This window comes from Marmota marmota, unplaced genomic scaffold (assembly GCF_001458135.2).
Source record: "Marmota marmota marmota unplaced genomic scaffold, marMar, whole genome shotgun sequence".
NCBI classification, from domain to species: domain Eukaryota; kingdom Metazoa; phylum Chordata; class Mammalia; order Rodentia; family Sciuridae; genus Marmota; species Marmota marmota.
This window is the reverse complement of record NW_026000142.1, coordinates 25,995,288-26,015,175: the sequence shown is the minus strand read 5'-3', so window position 1 is coordinate 26,015,175 and position 19,888 is coordinate 25,995,288. Positions and strand designations below refer to the sequence as shown.

General features: G+C 36.2%; 1 protein-coding gene across 2 annotated transcripts in view; it reads right to left on the bottom strand.

Moving 5' to 3' along the window:
• Nucleotides 1-5,688, bottom strand: part of Orc5 (origin recognition complex subunit 5) — a 103,634-nt gene extending 97,946 nt beyond the window's left edge. For both annotated transcript variants that reach the window (XM_048786171.1, XM_015488374.2), the window contains exons 1-2: nucleotides 5,489-5,688; nucleotides 2,586-2,678 (exon numbers count right to left, since the gene is read on the bottom strand). In XM_048786171.1, coding sequence (XP_048642128.1) covers nucleotides 2,586-2,678; nucleotides 5,489-5,560 — 165 coding nt within the window. In that variant the 5' untranslated portion in view covers nucleotides 5,561-5,688. The remainder of the gene's footprint in view (nucleotides 1-2,585; nucleotides 2,679-5,488) is intronic.
• Between the last annotated feature and the right edge of the window lie 14,200 nt (nucleotides 5,689-19,888).

The window sequence follows — 19,888 nt, the reverse complement described above, 5'->3', positions numbered from 1 at the left end:
GGTAGCAGGGATTGAACTTAGGGACACTCAACCACTGAGCCACATCTCCAGCCCTATTTTGTTTTATTCAAAGACAAGGTCTCACTAAGTTGTTTAGTGCCTCACTGTTACTGAGGCTGGCTTTGAACCAGCAGTCCTCCTATCTCAGCCTCTCAAGCTGCTGGGATTGCAGGCGTGAGCCACCACACCTGGCTCCCTTTCTAAATCTATGCACTACCATTCTCCAAGTTTCCCTGTGCCCCAGGAACCTGACCACTATAGACTAAATCTCCCAGATTCCTTTATTTTCTAGCTGTTTAGAGAAACCAATGGGAAAAAGCATCAGGAGACTGAAGAAGAATAGCAGGAGCTACTCTTATTCCCGTGAACCTCCTCCCCACATCCAGTGACCCAGTCTGGCTACATTCTTCTATCAAATACCAAATTCCAATTGGGCAGCCCATCTTCTTTCTAAGGCTACAATTCTTGCTGGATTCTTATAACAGGTCCTATCTAGAGTCCCTTCAAGTCTAGGGGTAGTAAAGGCCCTGGTGCGTCACTATTCCTCTTCGCTCCCTTAAAAACTCTCAACTTTTAGAAAACAGTGTCTTCATTAAACTCACTTTGATTTTTTTCTTTTGAGCTTGCCATTTGTTTTCTACAAGGATTCAAAGCAAACTTGTAGTTTTTTCTAAACAATTATTTTTTTAACTTTATTTATTTTTTTTTTTATGGTGCTGAGGATCAAAACTAGTGCCTCACATGTGCTAGGCACCTTACCACTGAGCTACAACCCCAGCCCCTCCTCTGAACAATTCTTATAAAGAAACCCGAGTACATTTGAATGCTAAAATTCTTAGAGGGAATTTCATATTTATAATTTAAAGAAAATATATTTCATGATGAAAGAATTCAGGTTAAAAAAAGAATTTTAAGAGTTAGAAGCCAAAATTATCTTCCAATGAGAATTATAAGAACTTGATGTATGTTTAAACTATCAAAATGAGGTAATTCCACAAGTAATAAGGAAATATAATCTGTTCTTAAAATGAAATCACAAAAGCAATACTGATCATTCAGAGGAAGGTAATTTGTGGCATTTGGCACAAAGAATGAAAACTGTAACTATGTTTAGTGACATTCTTTAATCCTCATTACCAATAAGGAGGCTTTTTTCCTCTCTGTGTAAAAGGCTACTTAATATTTATCTTGGGCAGTTGTATCAACATTTGCTAACCCCTTTCAAGCTCATTCCCTTAAGTATAAGAGTTACAATGTCTCTAATTTAGGTTTCTTGCTTAACTGCATTTGTGCTTTCTAAGACCTTTCATAGCAACCTATTCTAAGTACATACTTCTGTACCTATTCCTGAAGCAGTGAGAATCAAAAGAGATTAAACTGATCAAGTAGGAGCAAAAATTACAGTGTTAAAAAATGGAATTCAGGGCTGGGGTTGTGGCTGTTGTAGAGCACTTGCTTAGAATGTGTGAGGCACTGGGTTTGATTCTCAGCACCACATATAAATAAATAAAATAAAGGTCCATTGACAATTAAAAAAAATGAAATACAGTTCTTAAATATGAAACTTTCTTATTTGACTTTCAAGCTTTTTATTCAACATGTATTTTCTGGACACTTCATACACAGGTTCTTAAATGCAAATGTCTCAGTCAGGACCTTGTACATTTGGATTCTAAAGTTGGCAAGTTGAGTATGGAGCCCAACAGTTGTGTTTTAAAAATGCACAGAAGATCTTTGGGATCAAAGGCTAAAGCCCACAAGCTGAAATGTGCCAAGCACTGTTTGGTGCTTGGAAATGAGCTCAAGAAACTCAGTCTAAAGCCAAGAAAAAACAACACAAAAATCACAGCTGAGGTGGGTAAATATTACCACAGAATTTACAGCATTGAGGCTGCATCCTCAGAGGTAGAGTAGGATTGAGGTTAGCAAACGAAAGCCTGAGGGCTGGCCACATGTTTTTGTATATATAGTTGCTATAAAACATAGCTATGCCCATTAGATAGGTACTGCCCATCCCCAGCTTAGGATATGAAACAGGGTGTGGCAATACTCATAAATAATAGCAGCTACCCTTTACCAGTTTTACTATACACTAACTACTGTAGCAAGAATTTTTCATGTATTAACATTTAGTTCTCATAATAATCCCAAAGGTTGTCACAATTTTTCCTAGTTTGCAGATGGGGAAGGCACTAAGTGGTGAGTTCACATGAGCAACACAAGTCTGCCAGATTCTAAACCCCAAGGTCTTAACCATTATAGTATGAAAGAAGCAGATTTTAATATTTGTTAAAGAACTTACTGATATGTCTGTATTTCCCCAATATCAGCCAAAGAAAGAGAGAAGAAAATCTGTCTCAACTTAAAGATAACTTTCTAATGTCAAGATTCAACTTATCTAGTAATTAAGGAATTTTGAAGTTTACACTAATCGAAGGTATTCAAACAACACTTGGACAGAAATGTTTTATGCAGAAGACATTCCTTCAGAGAAAGGTAAACTGGACTAAATAATCTCTCAGATCCCTTCCATTTTTAGGAGTCTATAAGTAAAAAATCAACATCGACTTTAGGGTTATTCTTACCTCTAATGTTTTCAACAAAGTTTGCGTTACATAGGTCTTTCCACTGGCAGTATGTCCATAAATAAAAATGGATGGAAAGCTGAAATGATGTCTCTAGGAAAGAAAAGACAAATATTAGCCTACACATACACAGAAAGTGAACATTTATCAATTTATGAAAAAGTTTTATGTGGTATAGTAAAATACTCAGTCCAAATTACTTTAATAGTGAACATACAGTAGATTCATCCTCTCATTTTAAACTTAAATTCAACTCTCAATATTTCTTCTGTTATAAAATTATTTGTAAAATTATATTTGGCATATTTTCTTATATGCTATACATTATATGCTTATGCTTTTGTTATTGTATAAGTTTACAATATACACTCTGGTATTCTCAATTTTCTAAGAGGCTTAAGGGACTATTACAAGGATAATTTTGTCTGTGCTCCATTTTAATCTTAATCCTTTTAAGCAATCTAATGCCCTTGCAAGCTGCAACTTCACAGTACGTTTTAATGTTTGAAAAGAAGCATAGATAACCACTGGGTTGGAATACATTTCAAAAGTTATCATTCTTAGGAAAACATATAGAATACTTCTGAGGGATGCATACTCACTGACTCTAGCATGAGTGTATACATTTCATCTAGTCAAACATTCATAAAATCTGTATAGTATATATTTCAAAATACATTTTGGGACTAGGGGAGTAGGTTCAGTGGCAAGCACTTGCATAACATGTGTAAGGCCCTGGATTTGATCCCCAGCACTTAAAAAAAAAAAAAAAAAAATTAATTAAATTGCAAGATCCTCCTGCAGTACATTAAGTCAGCAGCCTACAAAAAATAAAAATGATCAAAGGCCACTTTATTGGTCTAATCAATACTACAAACATACTTCATTCATTCAATGAACATTTATGAGATAATTACCAAATGCTGAAAACCATAACACATTGAAAATTGCAAGCATCAGTAAAATGCAACATCTACTTTAAAAGTTTTTATAGTCTAGTGGGGAGATATATATTTTAAAAATAATTACAAGAAAATTGGATGATGCAACTTTCATAAGAAAGTTGAATCTTGATCATTTCTATCTAGTAGATGATATGACTACTAGTTGCAAACACTTATTACATTCTAATCACTAAGTTAAACATTACTTTTTACAAGACAAATTAAGAACTCAGATTTATACCAAAAAAAAAAAAGCACTTTCTATACAGCATATACCTATGATAAAAGCAGATTAACTGCTAAACTCAGACTTAAAAGTTACAAAATACATTTCTAAATACATGAATCCTTAAGTTTGTAATAATCTCTTAAGTTAACTGGCTCAAAAATTAAATGCATATTACTGAGCACCTCTGCTATCCAAATAATATATATCACCTTTAAAAAGAAGCTCAAGACCATGCTTTAGGAGTTTTCCCCAAGCTACATTAAATCTCATTTTCTGGAATCCTACCACACTTGTCTACATCCACTATTAAATGCCTAGTAAAATCCCACCTTATAACATCTTTTTCTATTATTATCCAGAATTATAGCAAACTTTTACATGGTTACTTAACATTTCACCTTTCTAAACCTGCCTAATAATTGTAATAAGCCAGAATCTGGCATAGTGCTTGGCTCAGTAAATATTTAACTGAATCAATAAATGAATTCTGTTAAGAAACATAAACTGATTGTTGTTGTTGTAATTCTTTGTTACAGCAGTTCTTTGGATTTCTCACGTGAACAGTACCTTGCAGAAAAGTAATGGTTAAACATGATCTGTTAACAGCAAAAATCAAAACCCTTTCTATAATCCATTACTAAATCAATACTACTAATCACTATTTGCCAAAATTATTTTTCAGGGGAAGCACTCTTGGTTGCAGTGATCTGGGTTTTATCTATCCAGAGAAGGAATCAGCAAAAAATGTTTCAGTAATAACATGGATAAGTACAAATGAAAGAATTATAACTAGAAAACTGACTAAGAATGTAGTTGTTGACCTCTCACTTCCCTAATTAACAGTGCCCCTTTAGATAGAGGGTGGGACTTTTCCACTAACACTTCACAGGCCTCTTCTGGCATCCAACATTTCTAGATGGATCAAAGTATATTTAAAAAAGCAAACTAAAAATATGGTTACTTTTATTGACTCTCTTCACAGATAAGGTCCAAGTCTGATTAATTCTAAGCCTAATCAGTGAGTTTGAAGCAAAAGGCACACAGAAAACAATAAAAAACAGATTAAGTTGTTAATTAATGCTACCTCCTGCCTATGGAAAGGACTCTTTAGCTGTGTTCATCCAGAAAACCACCTCTCCTCTTGCGTTATTAGACAAGGAGAGAAGCCTAGGGTAGACGCCTTCAGCTTTTACAATTCTCGAAAAGCTGCTGAATTTTTAAGCCTGATGCACTGCTTTGGCCCTTTATGGCTTTGAAAACCACCACTGTCTACACTTGACTTAAACCAACTACTTCACTTAAACCTGTGAAAATATATTTCAACAGTATTCTGCAAACTCATCTGTCATACAAGGTTCTGTTCTGCTGGGGTAAGATCACACGCAACTTCTAGTAGCTACTTCGAGCTAACATCATCTAAAAAGCATGGCATGTGTAAAAAAGAACACTTACTGGCCAACCTCCTTTAACACAGACCGACCCTCCCTCTGCAGTATTCTCTGACAGGGATTAATGACAAGATACTTTGGGTGAAAGTGCAAGACAAACCTACAACACCTCCTATCGCAACATACGAGACGGTCTATAACCCCGGAAACACCATTCCCCACCCCACCCCCACTCCGCACCCTGCACCCCGCCACCCCGCACTCCGCCAAAAAACAAGAACGAGTGGCAAGACCAGGTAAATGTTTTGCCTAAGGAGTTATACAACAGTTTCACCACAATACCTCTCCAAACAGGGACTGCAAGGTGGAGACTTGGGACTCGCGACAAAGGACCATATTCTCCAAGTGAGGCATTTTGGCGGGTACCGCCGCAAAGGGCAGCTCAGGAATCACCGGCAACAGCTTCCCTTCCGCCTGGTGGTCCAGGCTCCTGCCGGAAACCGGACCGCCGCGCTGTGGGCGGGATCGGTGCGGTCAGGGGTCGGCATGACGTCAACACGTACGTGAGGCGTTTCCACCGCTCTAGTCTTTCACGCTGAAGTCGCCTACCTCTCGTTTGTCTTTTGCCTCTGGGGGCTGTGGGGGACATTGCTGTGTGATGACTCTCTTGGGACGCAGCGTTTTCCACCCAAGAGCCGAGAAGTGTAGATAGGGATGGGTGGAGAAGGAGTGGAAGAAGCTAAGAGGTCCTATGGGATCCCCATGACTCGCTAACCGATAGCTTCAGTATTCCCGCCTGGAGCCCCAAATTTGAAAGTCTTGAGCACGGGGAAACACGGGTTCTCGCCTTACTGGGACCTGTGGAAGGCGGACTCCGATATCCAACATTCTCAAAAAATGAGGCATTTCTCTGACGAAAAGGTTAAAAATTCGTGGCGTCCAGTGCACAAGAGCGAAACAGAATTTAATAAACTTGGAATGACTATTCTTCGTGCAAGTCTAAAAACAGACTCGGATGTGCCTCTCCTAAGGAGAGGAGTTTCAGGTGCTTGTGTAGAAATAATAATTCTATCTTTAGCATAAGATTTTCATGTTACTTATTCATGAAACACCCACTAGAAACCAGACGCTAAAAGATTCTAGAAATACAAAATAGAAAATGCGTGCTAAAAGGAAGTCTTTGGGTTCTCAGAATTCTGGTTTGAGACCAATGACAACTACCTCTGGACCGGGAGACCTTGGAAGAAAGGTTGAACAGTTCATTTTGAACCTCTTTACAAATAGGGATGATGATAATAATTGGTTATTGCTTACTGCTTGGAGTAAAAGATATTATATATGATACCTGCCACACATAGATTTTATAACCAGTGCAGTAAAGCATGAAAAAGAAATGCATCCAGATTGGAAATAAAGAAGTAAACTGAATTTATTAATGGACAATACAATTATCTATTTAGAAAGTTGATGAATTCTACAAAAAGTTACCAGGACTCATAAGTTCTTTACAAGGCTTTAAAATGCAAGGTCAATATAGGAAAGAAATCAACTGAATTTCTATATACTAGCAATAGATATTTAGGAATTGGAACTTAAAATATCAATATAATCTTAATAGAATAAAAATTACAAAATACTTAGGAATAAATTTGACAAAAGATGTAAAAACTGCACACTAAAAACTACAAAATAAAATTGCCGAAAGAAATTAGATATTTTAAAAACAGATATATTATGTTTGTGAGTTTAAAAACTCAACAAATTCCCAATAAAAATCTTAGCATGCTTTTTTTAAGGGGATAGATATTAATTTAAAATATGTTAGGGGGTGGGTTGTAGCTCAGCGGTAGAGCACTCGCCTAGCACATTTGAGGCCCTGGGTTACATCCTCAGCACCACATAAAAATAAAAAATAGAGGTATTGACAAATACAACTAAAAAATAAATACTTTTAAAAAATAAAATATGTTAATATTTGAGCAGATACTTAATGACAAGGTACATCAAACACAATGAAGTGCATGAAAAGTTACTTAACATCTTTGTTATTAGGAAAATTCATAACAAAATGCACACATCTCTTAATGTAAAACTCGAAAAATTGGTCTCTCCAGGAATTGGCCAGAATATAGAGCAGCTGCAACTTTCATATATCATTGGTAAATGCCAAATGGTACAACTACAGTTAGAAAACTGTGGCAGTTTCTTAAAACTTAAGTACTTGACACCTAGAATATGACTCAGCCAGTCCACTCCGAGATGCTTAACTAAGAAAATGATACATGTTTATAAAAAGACTTGACACTACTGTCCATAGTAGTTTCATTTGAAATAGCCCAAATCTGGAAACCCAAATTCTATCAAGAAGTAAATGGATAAATTGTGGTATATTTGTGCACTCAAATACTTTTCAGCAATAATAAGGAATGAATCAAAGTAACAACATGAATTAATCTCACAAATAATTATGCTACATGAAAAAAACCAGATCCTTCTCTTCCCAAAAGAGAATACTGTTGTCACTCCATATCTGTGGGCTCCACATTTGTGCATTCCATCAACCTTGGACAAAAAATATTTGGAGGGGGCTGGGGGACAGCTCAATAGTTACAGCATGCATGAAGCCCTGGGTTTAATCCCTTGAACCCCATGTAAAAAGTCTGTACTAAACAAATATATACTTTTTTCCTTGTCATTATTCCCTAAACAATATAGTACAACAACTAGTTATGTACCATTTGTATTAAATTGGATAGTATAAGTAATCTAGAGATGATTTAAAGTATACAAAAGGGTATGTGTAGGTTATATGCAAATATTATGCCATTTTATATAAGGGACATGAGTCCACAGATTTGGGCATCTGTGATTTGGGGTGGAGGGATATCCTGGAACCAGTCCTCACAGATATTAAAAGATGACTATATGTTGTATGTTTACATTTTTAAAAATTCTAGAAAACTATAATTAAAGCAAATGTTGGTTGTCTTGTGATGGGGAAGTGGGAAGTCAGAAAGGAATATAATGAAGTCAGAAAGGAATATAATGAAGCCTAAGGACATTTGAGGAAATGGTGGATATTATAGGAAATAGGGTCTTTGCAAACTTTTGACCAGATTATTAGTATGAGCCTTATACCAATATTAATATTTTAAGAGGCCCTGTCAATACATAGACAAAAGGAGAATGCCAAGTGAAGATGTAGGTGGAGTTTGCAGGATACATCTACAGGCAAAGGAATGCCAGTCAATTCAGGTCCTCACCAGAAGTTAATTCAGAAGCTCAGAGCAGGTACTCCCTCAGTCCTTAAAAGAAATTAATGTTGCTGACACTCCTGATTTTGGACTTCTAGACCCTACAGCTGTTGAAAAATAAATTTTTGTTGTTCTAAGCCATCCAGTTTGTGGGACTCTCTTATAGTAGCCTTAGGAATCTAATACAATGGATATATTAAGTACCTTAATATTGTGATGGATTCATGGACATATACATATTTTAGAACATCAAACTTTTTAAAAGTTTTATTCTGATTTGTTATACATGATGGCAGAATGCAATTTATTTCATATTACACATATAGAGTATAATTTTTCAAGACACTGTACACAAAGCATTTTCACATCATTCATATCTTATACATGTACTTAGGATAATGATGTGTAACTCATTCCATCATTTCTCCACCCTTGCCTCCTCCTTTTCCATCCCTTCCCTTTGCTTTATCTACAGTTCCTCCATTTCTCCCATGCTCCTCCCCCCGCCAGTCGCCATTATGAGTCAGCATCTTCATATCAAAGAAAATATTCGGCCTTTGTTTTATGGGGATTGGCTTCACTTAGCATTATATTCTCCAACTTCATCGATTTACCTGCAAGTGTCATGATTTTATTCTCTTTTAATGTTAAGTAATGTTCCATTGTGTATATATACCAAAGTTTCCCTATCCATTCATCTACTGAAGGACATCTAGTTTGGTTCCATAATTTAGCTATTGTGAATTGTGCTGCTATAAACATTGATATGGCTGTGTCACTGTAGTATGCTGTTTTTAAGTCCTTTGGGTATAAACCAAGGAGTGGAATAGCTGAGTCTAATGGTGATTCCATTCCACGTTTTCCATGGAATATCCATACTGCTTTCCATATTGGCTGCACCAATTTGCGGTCCACCAGCAATTATGAGTGTGACTTTTTCCTCACATCCTTGCCAGCACTTATTGTTGTTTGTATTCTTGATAGCTGTCATTCTGACTGGAGTGAGATGAAATCTTAGGAGTAGTTTTGATTTGCATTTTTCTAATTGCTAGAGATGTTGAACATTTTTTCATGTTTGTTGATTTACTGTATATCTTCTTCTGAGAAGTGTCTGTTCAATTCCTTGGCCCATTTGTTGATTGGGTTATTGGGGGGTGTTGGTGTTAAGGTTTTTGAGTGCTTTATATATATCCTAGAGATTAGTGATCTATCTGATGTGCTTGTGGTAAAGATTTGCTCCCATTCTGTAGGCTCTTTATTCACCTAACTGATTGTGTCTTTTGCTGAGAAGAAGCTTTTTTAGTTTGACTCCTTCACATTTATTGATAGCTGGTTTTAATTCTTGCGCTACAGGAGTTTTATTAAGAAAGTTGGGGCCTAATCTGACATGATGGAAATTTGGGCCTACTTTTTCTTCCTTTAGGTGCAAGGTCTCTGGTTTAATTCCTTGATCCACTTTGAGTTGAGTGCATGGTGAGAGGAGAAAAATTGAAAGCATTCTCTCTAAAAATGGGGAACAAGACAGGGATGCCTTCTGTCACTGCTCTATTTAATATAGTTCTTGAAACTCTAAACAGAGCAATCAGACAGATGAAAGAAATTAAGGGGATACAGATAGGAAAAGAAGAGCTCAAATTATCACTGTTTGCAGATGATATGATTCTATACCTAGAAGACCCAAAATATTCCAACAGAATCTCCTAGAACTAATAAATGAATTTAGCAAAGTAGCTGGATATAAAATCAACACCCATAAATCAAAAGCATTTCTATACCTCAGTGACAAATCCACTGAAAGTGAAACTAGGAAAACCACTGAATTTACAATAGCCTCAAAAATAAAATAAATAAAATACTTGGTTCCACAGTTTAGCTGTTGTGAATTGTGCTGCTATAAACATTGATGTGACTGTGTCCCTGTAGTATGCTGTTTTAAAGTCCTTTGGGTATAGACCAAGGAGAGGGATAGCTGGGTCAAATGGTGGTTCCATTTCCAGTTTTCCAAGGAATCTCCGTACTGCTTTCCATATTAGCTGCACCAATTTGCAGTCCTACAGCAATATATGAGTGTACCTTTCCCCCCACATCCTTGCCAAAACTTATTGTTGTTTGTCTTCATGATAGCTGCCATTCTCAGTGGAGTGAAATGAAATCTTAATTTTGATTTGCATTTCGCTAATTGCTAACAATGATGAACATTTTTTCATATATTTGCTAATTGATTGTACATCCTCTTCTGAGAAGTGTCTGTTCAAGTCCTTGGTCCATTTATGGATTAAGTTATTTTTTGTGTGTGTTTTTAGCTTTTTGAGTTCTTTATATACCCTAGAGATTAGTACCCTTCAGTAGATTAATGGATGTGGCATATATACATGATGTAATATTACTCAGCAATAAAAAGAATAAAATCATGGCATTTGCAGGTAAATGGATGGAGTTAGAGAAGATAATGCTAATTGAAGTTAGCCAGTCCCAAAAAACAAATGCTGAAGGTTTTCTCAGATATAAGGCAACTGATTCATAATGGAGTAGGGAGGGGGAGCATGGGAGGAATAGATGAACTCTGGATAGGGCAGAGGGTTAGCAATGATGGTGGAATGTGATGGACATCATTATCCAAAGTACATGTATGAAGACACAAATTGGTGTAAATATACTTTATATACAACCAGAGATATGAAAATTGTGCTCTATATGTGTTATATTAATTATAATGCATTCTGCTGTTATTAATTTAAAAATTAATAAAAACATAAAATACTTGAGAATAAATTTAGTGAAAGAGGTGAAAGACCTCTATAATGAAAACTACAACAAGCTAAAGAAAGAAATTGAAGAATACCTTAAAAGATGGAAAGATCTACCTTGCTCTTGGATAGGCAAACTTAATATTGTCAAAATTACTATACTACCAAAAGCACCATACAGATTCAATGCAATCCCAATCAAAATCCCAATAACATTCCTTATAGGAATAGAAAGTGCAATCATGAAATTCATCTGTAAAAACAAGAGACCCAGAATAGCCAAAGCAATCCTTAGCAAGAAGAGTGAAGCTGTTGGCATTACAATTCAGACCTAAAACTACACTACAGAGCAATAGTAACAAAAACAGCATGGTATTAGCACCAAAATTGACCTATAGACCAATGGTACAGAATAGAGGACACAGAGTCTAACCCACATAACTTCAGTTATCTTATATTAGACAAAGGCACCAAAAACGTACATTGGAGAAAAGTTGGCCTCTTCAACAAGTGGTGCTGGGAAATCCACATGTAACAAAATGAAATTAGGACATCAAAATTTATACTTCAAATATGTACAGTTAATTGTTTACCAATTATACCTCAGAAAAACTTCAAATTTAATTAAAAAGGGTTATGCATAGAGTAATGATGATGGTGTCATGTATTACTGATTAATCCAATTCTGTTTCATTGAGATTCATTTAGCAAACAGAAAACAGTGATTTATCTTTAATAGCCTTACTTACTCCAGTACATGGCTACGCTTTCTCACTTAGGATCACTCTTCCTTATAGCACCTGCACCCAAATTTAATGTTATTTATTCATCAAGTGAATTGAATTCCTTCCTCAATTAATAAATGGGTCATTGTGAGGCTTACATTCTTGTCTACCTATTCTTTTAGATTCAATTTGAACCTGCCCAGTTCTACCTCTAAACCCCCAGACAAATATGTGGGAGAGTACTGGGCCTTCCCCTTTTGTAATCACCATGAAGCTAAGCTGAGCAGTGCATTCTCCATCTGAAGATGCTGATCCTCCTGCCAGTTGAACAATTGGATGAAATGTTGCACTTCAGATCATGTGCTCTTGCATCCTAAGCAGCTACTGAGGAAGACAGCCCAGAAGTGAGAGAAGGTAACTTCCTAAGGCATTAATTCCTTCTGGTAGCAAATTTAATCAGTGGGAAACAGGACATTAAGGAGACAAACACATTTCTTCTCCTTAAATCCACATAATGACATGGATATATGTCTTGCATGTTTTCCTATGGGCTGCTTTGGGATATTCTTGCAGAAATCTGAGGATGTGCCTCATGACAAGCTGATCCATGAATATGTATGGCCTATTGTGGATCAGTGGCACTTCAGCTTACATCATACTTTCCGTGTATTTTTCCTCATGCTTGCTATCACTGGTTTGAACTTTTCATCTGAAAATATCAACATGTCCATGCTTACATTATGCTCAATTTCCTAATGAGTACAAGCAAAGACAATTTCTCATCTTTTGCAGTGGTTAAATTTATATGTCAACTTGTCTCTGTTAAAAAATACTCAGTTGGTAAAACATTATTTCTGGATGTGTCTGAGAGAGGGTTTCTGGAAGAGTTTAGCATTTGAATTAATAGACTGAGTAAAGAAAATTGACCTTCACCAACATGGGTTGGCTCCATCCAGTCTATTGAGGGCTTTGATAGAACAAAAAAGCAGAGGGAAGGCAATTATTTTTTTCTGCTGGAGCTGTCCACAGACATCAGAAATCTAGTTTCAATCCCCAAGACTTACACCAGTGACCCCTAGATTCTCAGGTCTTTAGCCTTGGACTAAGACTTACTACACCTTTGACTTCCTGATTCTGAGTCCTTCAGACTCTGACTTACAGCATTGTCCTTTCTCCACCTTTTAGTCATGGAGCTCCTTTGCCTTTGTATGAGCCAATTCACATAATAAATTCTCTCATATTTTTTTCTGTATCCTATTGTTTCTGTTTTTGCTAGAGAACCCTAATACACAATTCTTTTTAAATTCAAATTTATTGATGCATAACATAAATTCTCCCTTTCCAGTGTACAGTTATATGAGCTTCAGTAAACATACAGTCATGTCACTATTACAAAATCATGATGTAGAACAATTGCATTGCTCTCCAAATTCCTCTATGATTCTCTGTAAAAAATCTCTTTCTCCAGGACCTAACACTGATCTTATCTCTTTCCTTATGGTTTTGTCTTTTCCAAAATGCTATACAAATAGAATCATAAAAATATGTGGATTTTTAAATTTACTTTCCTTCATTCAGCATTAAACACTTGAAATTTATTCATGTAGTTGTATCTTTCACTAGTTTATTTCTTTTTGTTAGTGAGTAAAAACCCACTGCACAGTTGTACTCAGTTTATCCATTCATCAGGGTAAGAAAGTTTTGTTTACTTCATGTTATGGTTTTACCACAGGGTATTGTTATGGTTTGGATCTTTAATGTCCCCTGAAAAGCTTAAGTGTTAGGCAATGCAGGAATGTTCAGACATGAAATGATTAAATCATGAGAGCTATAATAAATAACATGGATTAATAATTTGAAAGGACTTCTTGGTGATAACTCTTGCAGTTGGGACATAGCTAGAGAAAGTAGGTCTCTGGGGGTGAGACCTGAACTATATCTGTCCATGGCCCCATCCTATAACCTCTCTCCCTTTTTCTCTGCTTCCCAGATGCCATAAGCTGAGCAGCTTTCCTCCACCAAGCTCTTTCACCATGATTTTGCTTCGCATTGGACCCAGAGCAGTGGAGTTGGCCAACCATAGACTGAAACTCTGAAACCGTGAGCCCCAAAGAAACATTTCCTCCTCTAAGTTGTTCCTCTTGGATATTTTGGCCACAGCAAAGAAAAAACAACTAACAGAAGCATACATTTTTTAATTTGCCCTATTTTACTGCATAGGGTTCTCTGAGTTTCTTGAATCTATAATTTTATAAAATACTGTTCTATAAAATACTTAAAATTTTCATAGCTATTATCTCAACAAATAGTTTTTCTGCCTTTTTCTCTCTCTTCGGGAATTTCAATTATACTTGATGCTGTTTCATGGTATTTGTGTGTTCTTCTGTTTTGGTTCCCTCAATCCCACCATCATGTTCTCTATTCTTTGCTTTTTAGTTTGGGCAATTTCTATTGACCTATATTCAGATTTCTATTGGACAATTTTTTTCTTCAGTTTTGTCAAATCCGTTGAACTATCTCTGCTACAATTATATATATGCATATGATTTTATATATTTATATATTTATACACACATATGTTTCTAGCATTTCTTTTGCATTACTTTTGCAGTAGTACAGATGAAACCCAGGGGTTCTCTGCCACTGAACCATTTTGAGATAGGGTCTCACTAAGTTGCCCATGCTAACTTTGAACTTGCTATCCTCCTGCCTCGGTCACCCAATTTGGTGGGATTACAGGTATGCACCACCACACCTCGATTTCTAGCATTTATGTTTCACTCATTTCTTTAGTTTGTACCTCCATTAAAATTCCCAATCTGTTCATCTGTTTTCTAGCTTTTATACAGATTCTTTAGCTTATTAATAACTTGTTTTAAATTCCATGCCTGATGCCTCTAGCTCCCTTGTCATCTGAGCAATTTTGTTAATAGCTTTGCCTTTAATAGTAACTTGTGTATTCTTACTTCATAGAAATTGTATCTCATAGCTTTCATTGAATACTATATATCATGTTTAGAACAATAGAAATTGGGGTAATTAGTATTTATGACTGAAAATACCTCTTTTTTGTGGTGCTAGGGATTGAACCCAGGTCCTGGCACATGCTAGGTGAAAATGCCTCTTATGTTAGATTATTGATGTTAGAGATCAAGTTGCTATAATCAGGATTTAGTTGTTGCAATGGTTACTTTCAGCTTCAAAATTGCTCAAATATATCCCTATGCTTATATTGGCATATGGGTGATGACAGTTTTTGTTGCTTTTCTACCAAAGTCTTAAGACTTTAGTTTTATGCAGGTTAAGGATCCAAGTGGGTCTTTGTTCATTTCCCAAATTCTACCACTTTCTAATATTCATTTTCCAAAATTTCCTTCAGAGTCTCTCTGAGGGAGTTTTTCTTCCACTCTGTCCGCCACCTTTCTTGTGAACACCCAGTGGAGACCCATGGAGATGAACTGTGAGTAAATGTGAACTTCCTTTGTGTCTGTAACACCACATTAGCCACAGTTGGCCTCTACTAAATAATTTAAAAATTGAGCTGAATGTTTTAACTTGCTTGTTTGGCACCTATCTTTTTTTCCTTTCTTATTCTGCCACAAGTAAATATGTGCTCATATCACATCTCTGTTTGGAGGAGCCAGCCTATCCTTGGATTTTAGGTGATTCCCCATTCTTTGATAGGCTAAAGAACAATAATGAATTTTTAGCTTAGTCATTTTTTTCTTGTTGGGAAAAGGAGGAATGATGCTCTTTGCAGATTTTTACACTCTAAATAGTAATAGAACTCAACTAACTATTTTAAAATCTAAGCTCATATATTTCTTGTTTCTCTTTTACTCATTCTGCTGCACTCGGTTGGAACCTTCCATTGAAAGTACTTTCGTCATAATGGTATCTGCCAAATTATATTATTATATGTGTGCATACAGATATGTAACAAAAATTCCATCAATGTGTACAACTGTAACGCACCAATAAAAATATGGAAAAAAGTATTTCATTATTGACATAGACTGAATCTTCTACAAAGCCTAATCTAAGACTTCCATCTGAGCCCTAATGCCATGAAAACTCTCTTAATTTTCTAACAAAATTCTCTCAAGTCTAATAAAAATATTTACATTTTATGTTGCACCTAAAATCTCAATCCTGCATTATATCTTTATTTATTGGGGCACCAACTGGGTTAAATTACTCAGATTTGTTTATTAATTCCCTCATTTATTAATATAGCATTTATTGAGCACCTATCATGCAGAAGTGCCACAGTGCAATGTGACCAAGAGTGACATTGTAATTGTCCTCATGAAACTTAAAATCTATAATTAGAGGTTTATTGAGCTGCATAGTTGCCAAATTTCAGTAAATAGTAATTAATACATTTAAAGAACTAGTGTTTGTACTAACTGTGTGAATAGCTGAATAAATGTATGAATAATTCCTTTTCCACAATTATTTCTCTCTTCTTTATATTTAGCCTAAAATATAGTGTTTCTTATATTCCCTACAACATTATTTTAGAATTTCACTGCATATAGTCCCAAGAAACATTTTTTTAAAATGTTTTCTTTGTTGGATAAATGATTTAGAAGTAGCTCCAAGGGCTGGGGATGTGGGTCAAGTGGTAGCGCGCTCACCTGGCATGCGTGCGGCCCGGGTTCGATCCTCAGCACCACATACAAACAAAGATGTTGTGTCCGCCAAAAGCTAAAAAATAAGTATTAAAAAAAAAGTAGCTCCAAGTGTTGGATCTTTATTGCAAGATCACAGTTTTTAGTGCTTAATACTCCCTGAGCACTACTAACATATATTAGAAATCTTGTGTAATATTACATTGAATAGGATAGACTTGTGAAGTTCATCTCAGCTCAAATTTAATTCACTTGTTTCAATGAAATAGACTTTTAAAATTAAACAACAAAAGAGAAAGTAATAAGGGAATGTAATAAAATTATATTTAAAAGTGAAATATTTATGTAGTGAAAAGATAAGAAAATTCAATATCAGAGTAAGATTAAATCATTATGAAGTTGGAAAAGCGATCCAGTTAACTTTTCCACCGTAATAACAAGATCAACTATTTTAACATAACTTCTTTTTAGATTTTGAATATGGCATGTCTAAAGGAAATTTATGAAACAGGCTAATTTAACACTTTTTAAAATAGATATACTTATTTATAGTAAATTATTCAAAAGATTAAATAATAAAGCACTGCCTCTGGACTTAAACAATTCTGGGTTACAATCTTGTATCTGACACTTGTTAACTGTGACTGCAGTGGTATCAACCTAAGACAGGAGGCTGACGCCTAAAGGTCAGTTTTCCAATGACGGGTAAGAACCATATGTTGAATTGGACAACCTACCAGGCACGGTCCTTAAGCCACATTGCTTGTTGTTTAATTAATCAGAAGGGGGGAGATGCTGGGAGCCATTAGCCAAGTAGGTATGACAATTTCCTTGCCAGCGTACCCCATGTTGCTGACATTTTGCAGTGACATTGAATGTAGTTGACCTTGCTCAAGGACCAGGGCGGATTAGGGTGTTCCCGGTTTAAAATAATCAGGTTTAGGGCGTTCCCAGTTTAGGTTCCAGGTTTAAGGTTTAAGATTATTCCTGCTGGGAATAGGGCGTATCCTGCTGCCTAAGTTCCCCTTGAGTTCTCACGGGATTCAGACAGTATATTTTGGGAGACAGAAGCCCAGTGAAGGTGAATTTGGGCAGAGAACGTGGATTTGGGCAGAGAACGTGGATTTCCCCAGAACGTGTCTGTAGACAGCTGGTGTGAGTTCGGGAATAAAGAGTTGCTGTTTGAATCTACAAGCTGTGTGGTGGCTCGTGATTTGTGCCCAGCCAGACTGCGGCATTTGTGCCCAGCCAGACTGTGGCATGTGACTTTAGACATGTTTATTTTCCTAGCCTTTGTTTCCTCATTTATTGTGTGTGTGTGTATGTGTGTGTGTGTGTGTACACGCACACAAATAAAAACAATACCAGTCTCACAAGGTTGATATCTCTGTATCTCCAGGAAGAGATTATCTTCACTCACATTGAACTTCCTCAACAGCTTGGCTCTTCTTCATTAGAATGCAAGCACTGCAATAAAGGTAGGGATTTGTGTTGATTTTGTTCAATACTGAATCTCCACCTCCTGGAATGGTAATTAGAGCACGTTAATAACGTGCTCATATGTAAATCAATGGATGTGTAACTGATGTGATTCTGCAATCTGTATTTGGGGTAAAAATGGGAGCTTATAACCCACTTGAATCAAAGTGTGAAATATGATATATCAAGAATTATGTAATGTTTTGAACAGCCAACAATAAAAAATTAAAAAAAAATATTAACGTGCTCAGTTAATATTTTGTGAGTGAATCATAGTATATGATGTGCTTGAAACAGTAGATAGCACATGACAGATGCACAATAAATATGATTGTTATTATTGTATCAATTAATCTGACCAAAACCAAAGTTTTAATTCTTGCCCTCCTGCTCCCATCTTATTAAGTTGACACCTGCAAAAATTTTTAAGGCTTTTAATTATTTCTTTTTTGTTTAATACCTCACAAATCCACCATAGGTCCTGAATCTACTTTCAAAATATTATTGCAAGACATTGTTCTTGCGGTCTTTCAGATTTCTGCATGTCTTGTGAATGAGGCACTCACTGCCCTTCTTTCAGGTCTCTGTTTGCCAGGATGTTTATGTTTTGGGAAAATAGAAATAGTGTCTCTCTTTGGAGCAAAGGGACAGGCAATTCTGTCCAGTATAATAAAAACAATGTCTCAGAAATAAAGAGTGGGCATGTTTACTGCACATATTAAAGATTCGGGTTTCCCAAGTTCAGGGTTTTCTTTCTTAAACCAAAACCCACTGCATGTGCAGGTGTCATCTGGTCTCTGTTTTATTGTGCTGGGAATTGAAACGCAGGGAAGTGACACAAAATGCTCATATGGTGTTATGGATTAGATTTGGTGGCTCCCAAAAGCTCACATGTGAGACAATGCAAGAAGGTTCAGAGAAGAAATGATTGGGTTGTGAGAGCCTTAACCCAATCAGTGATTTAATCCACATTAACTGAATGGTAATTGAAGTGGTAGGGTGTGACTGAAGGAGGTAGAACTTGGGGTGTGGCTTTGGTGTATATATTTGTTTCTGGCAAGTGGAGTCTCTTTGTTTCCTGATCACCAGGATGTGAGCTGTTTCCCTCCACCACCCTTTCCCACCACGATGTTCAGTCTCACCTTGTGCCCCAAGGAATGGAGCCGGCCTTCTATGGACTAAGACCTCTGAGACCGTGAGCCCTCAAATAAACTCTTCCTCCTCTATGATTGTGCTGTTCGTGTCCTTTAGTCACAGCAGCAAAAAAGCTGCCTAAAACATATGGGGACATGGAATCAAGTGTACCGATTACAGAAGTCTTCCTAGAGGAAAGAATGTCAGTTGTGAATACCGAAATACAAGTAGGCATTAGGTGAATGAGAAAAGAAATTAGAAAGGTCCAATGCTAGAAAGAGCATGAAAACATTAGAAAATCTGTAGGTGTTTTGTGAAGCCCAAGTGTTGGGTACAAGATGGGAACAAATGGAAGACAGCTGGAGAAGAGGGAGGAAAAAATTGAGAGGTAAGTACTTCCTAGGCATTAAAGGTCATGTGTGTTAGGACAGAGTTAGACATGATCTTGAAGATCATGGGGAGTCATTGAGGGATTATAAGCTTGAATATTTGCATTTTAGAAAGATTACAGTGGTGGTAGTTTTGACAACATTGAAACAGGAAGAATTGGAAACAGATCTTTTAACTCTGTTCAGTAAACTGGTCTAGAATTTATAAGGAATTCAAACAGAGAATGGCAGAAGCAGGGTCAAACACTCAAATATTACAAAGATTATGATATATTCAACTCTCCCCCATGTATATATCAAATACAAATTACATTGGCCACAAAAATAATTGTAAAATAATTCAATTATATTCTTATATTTTATTATAATGGATATGATCC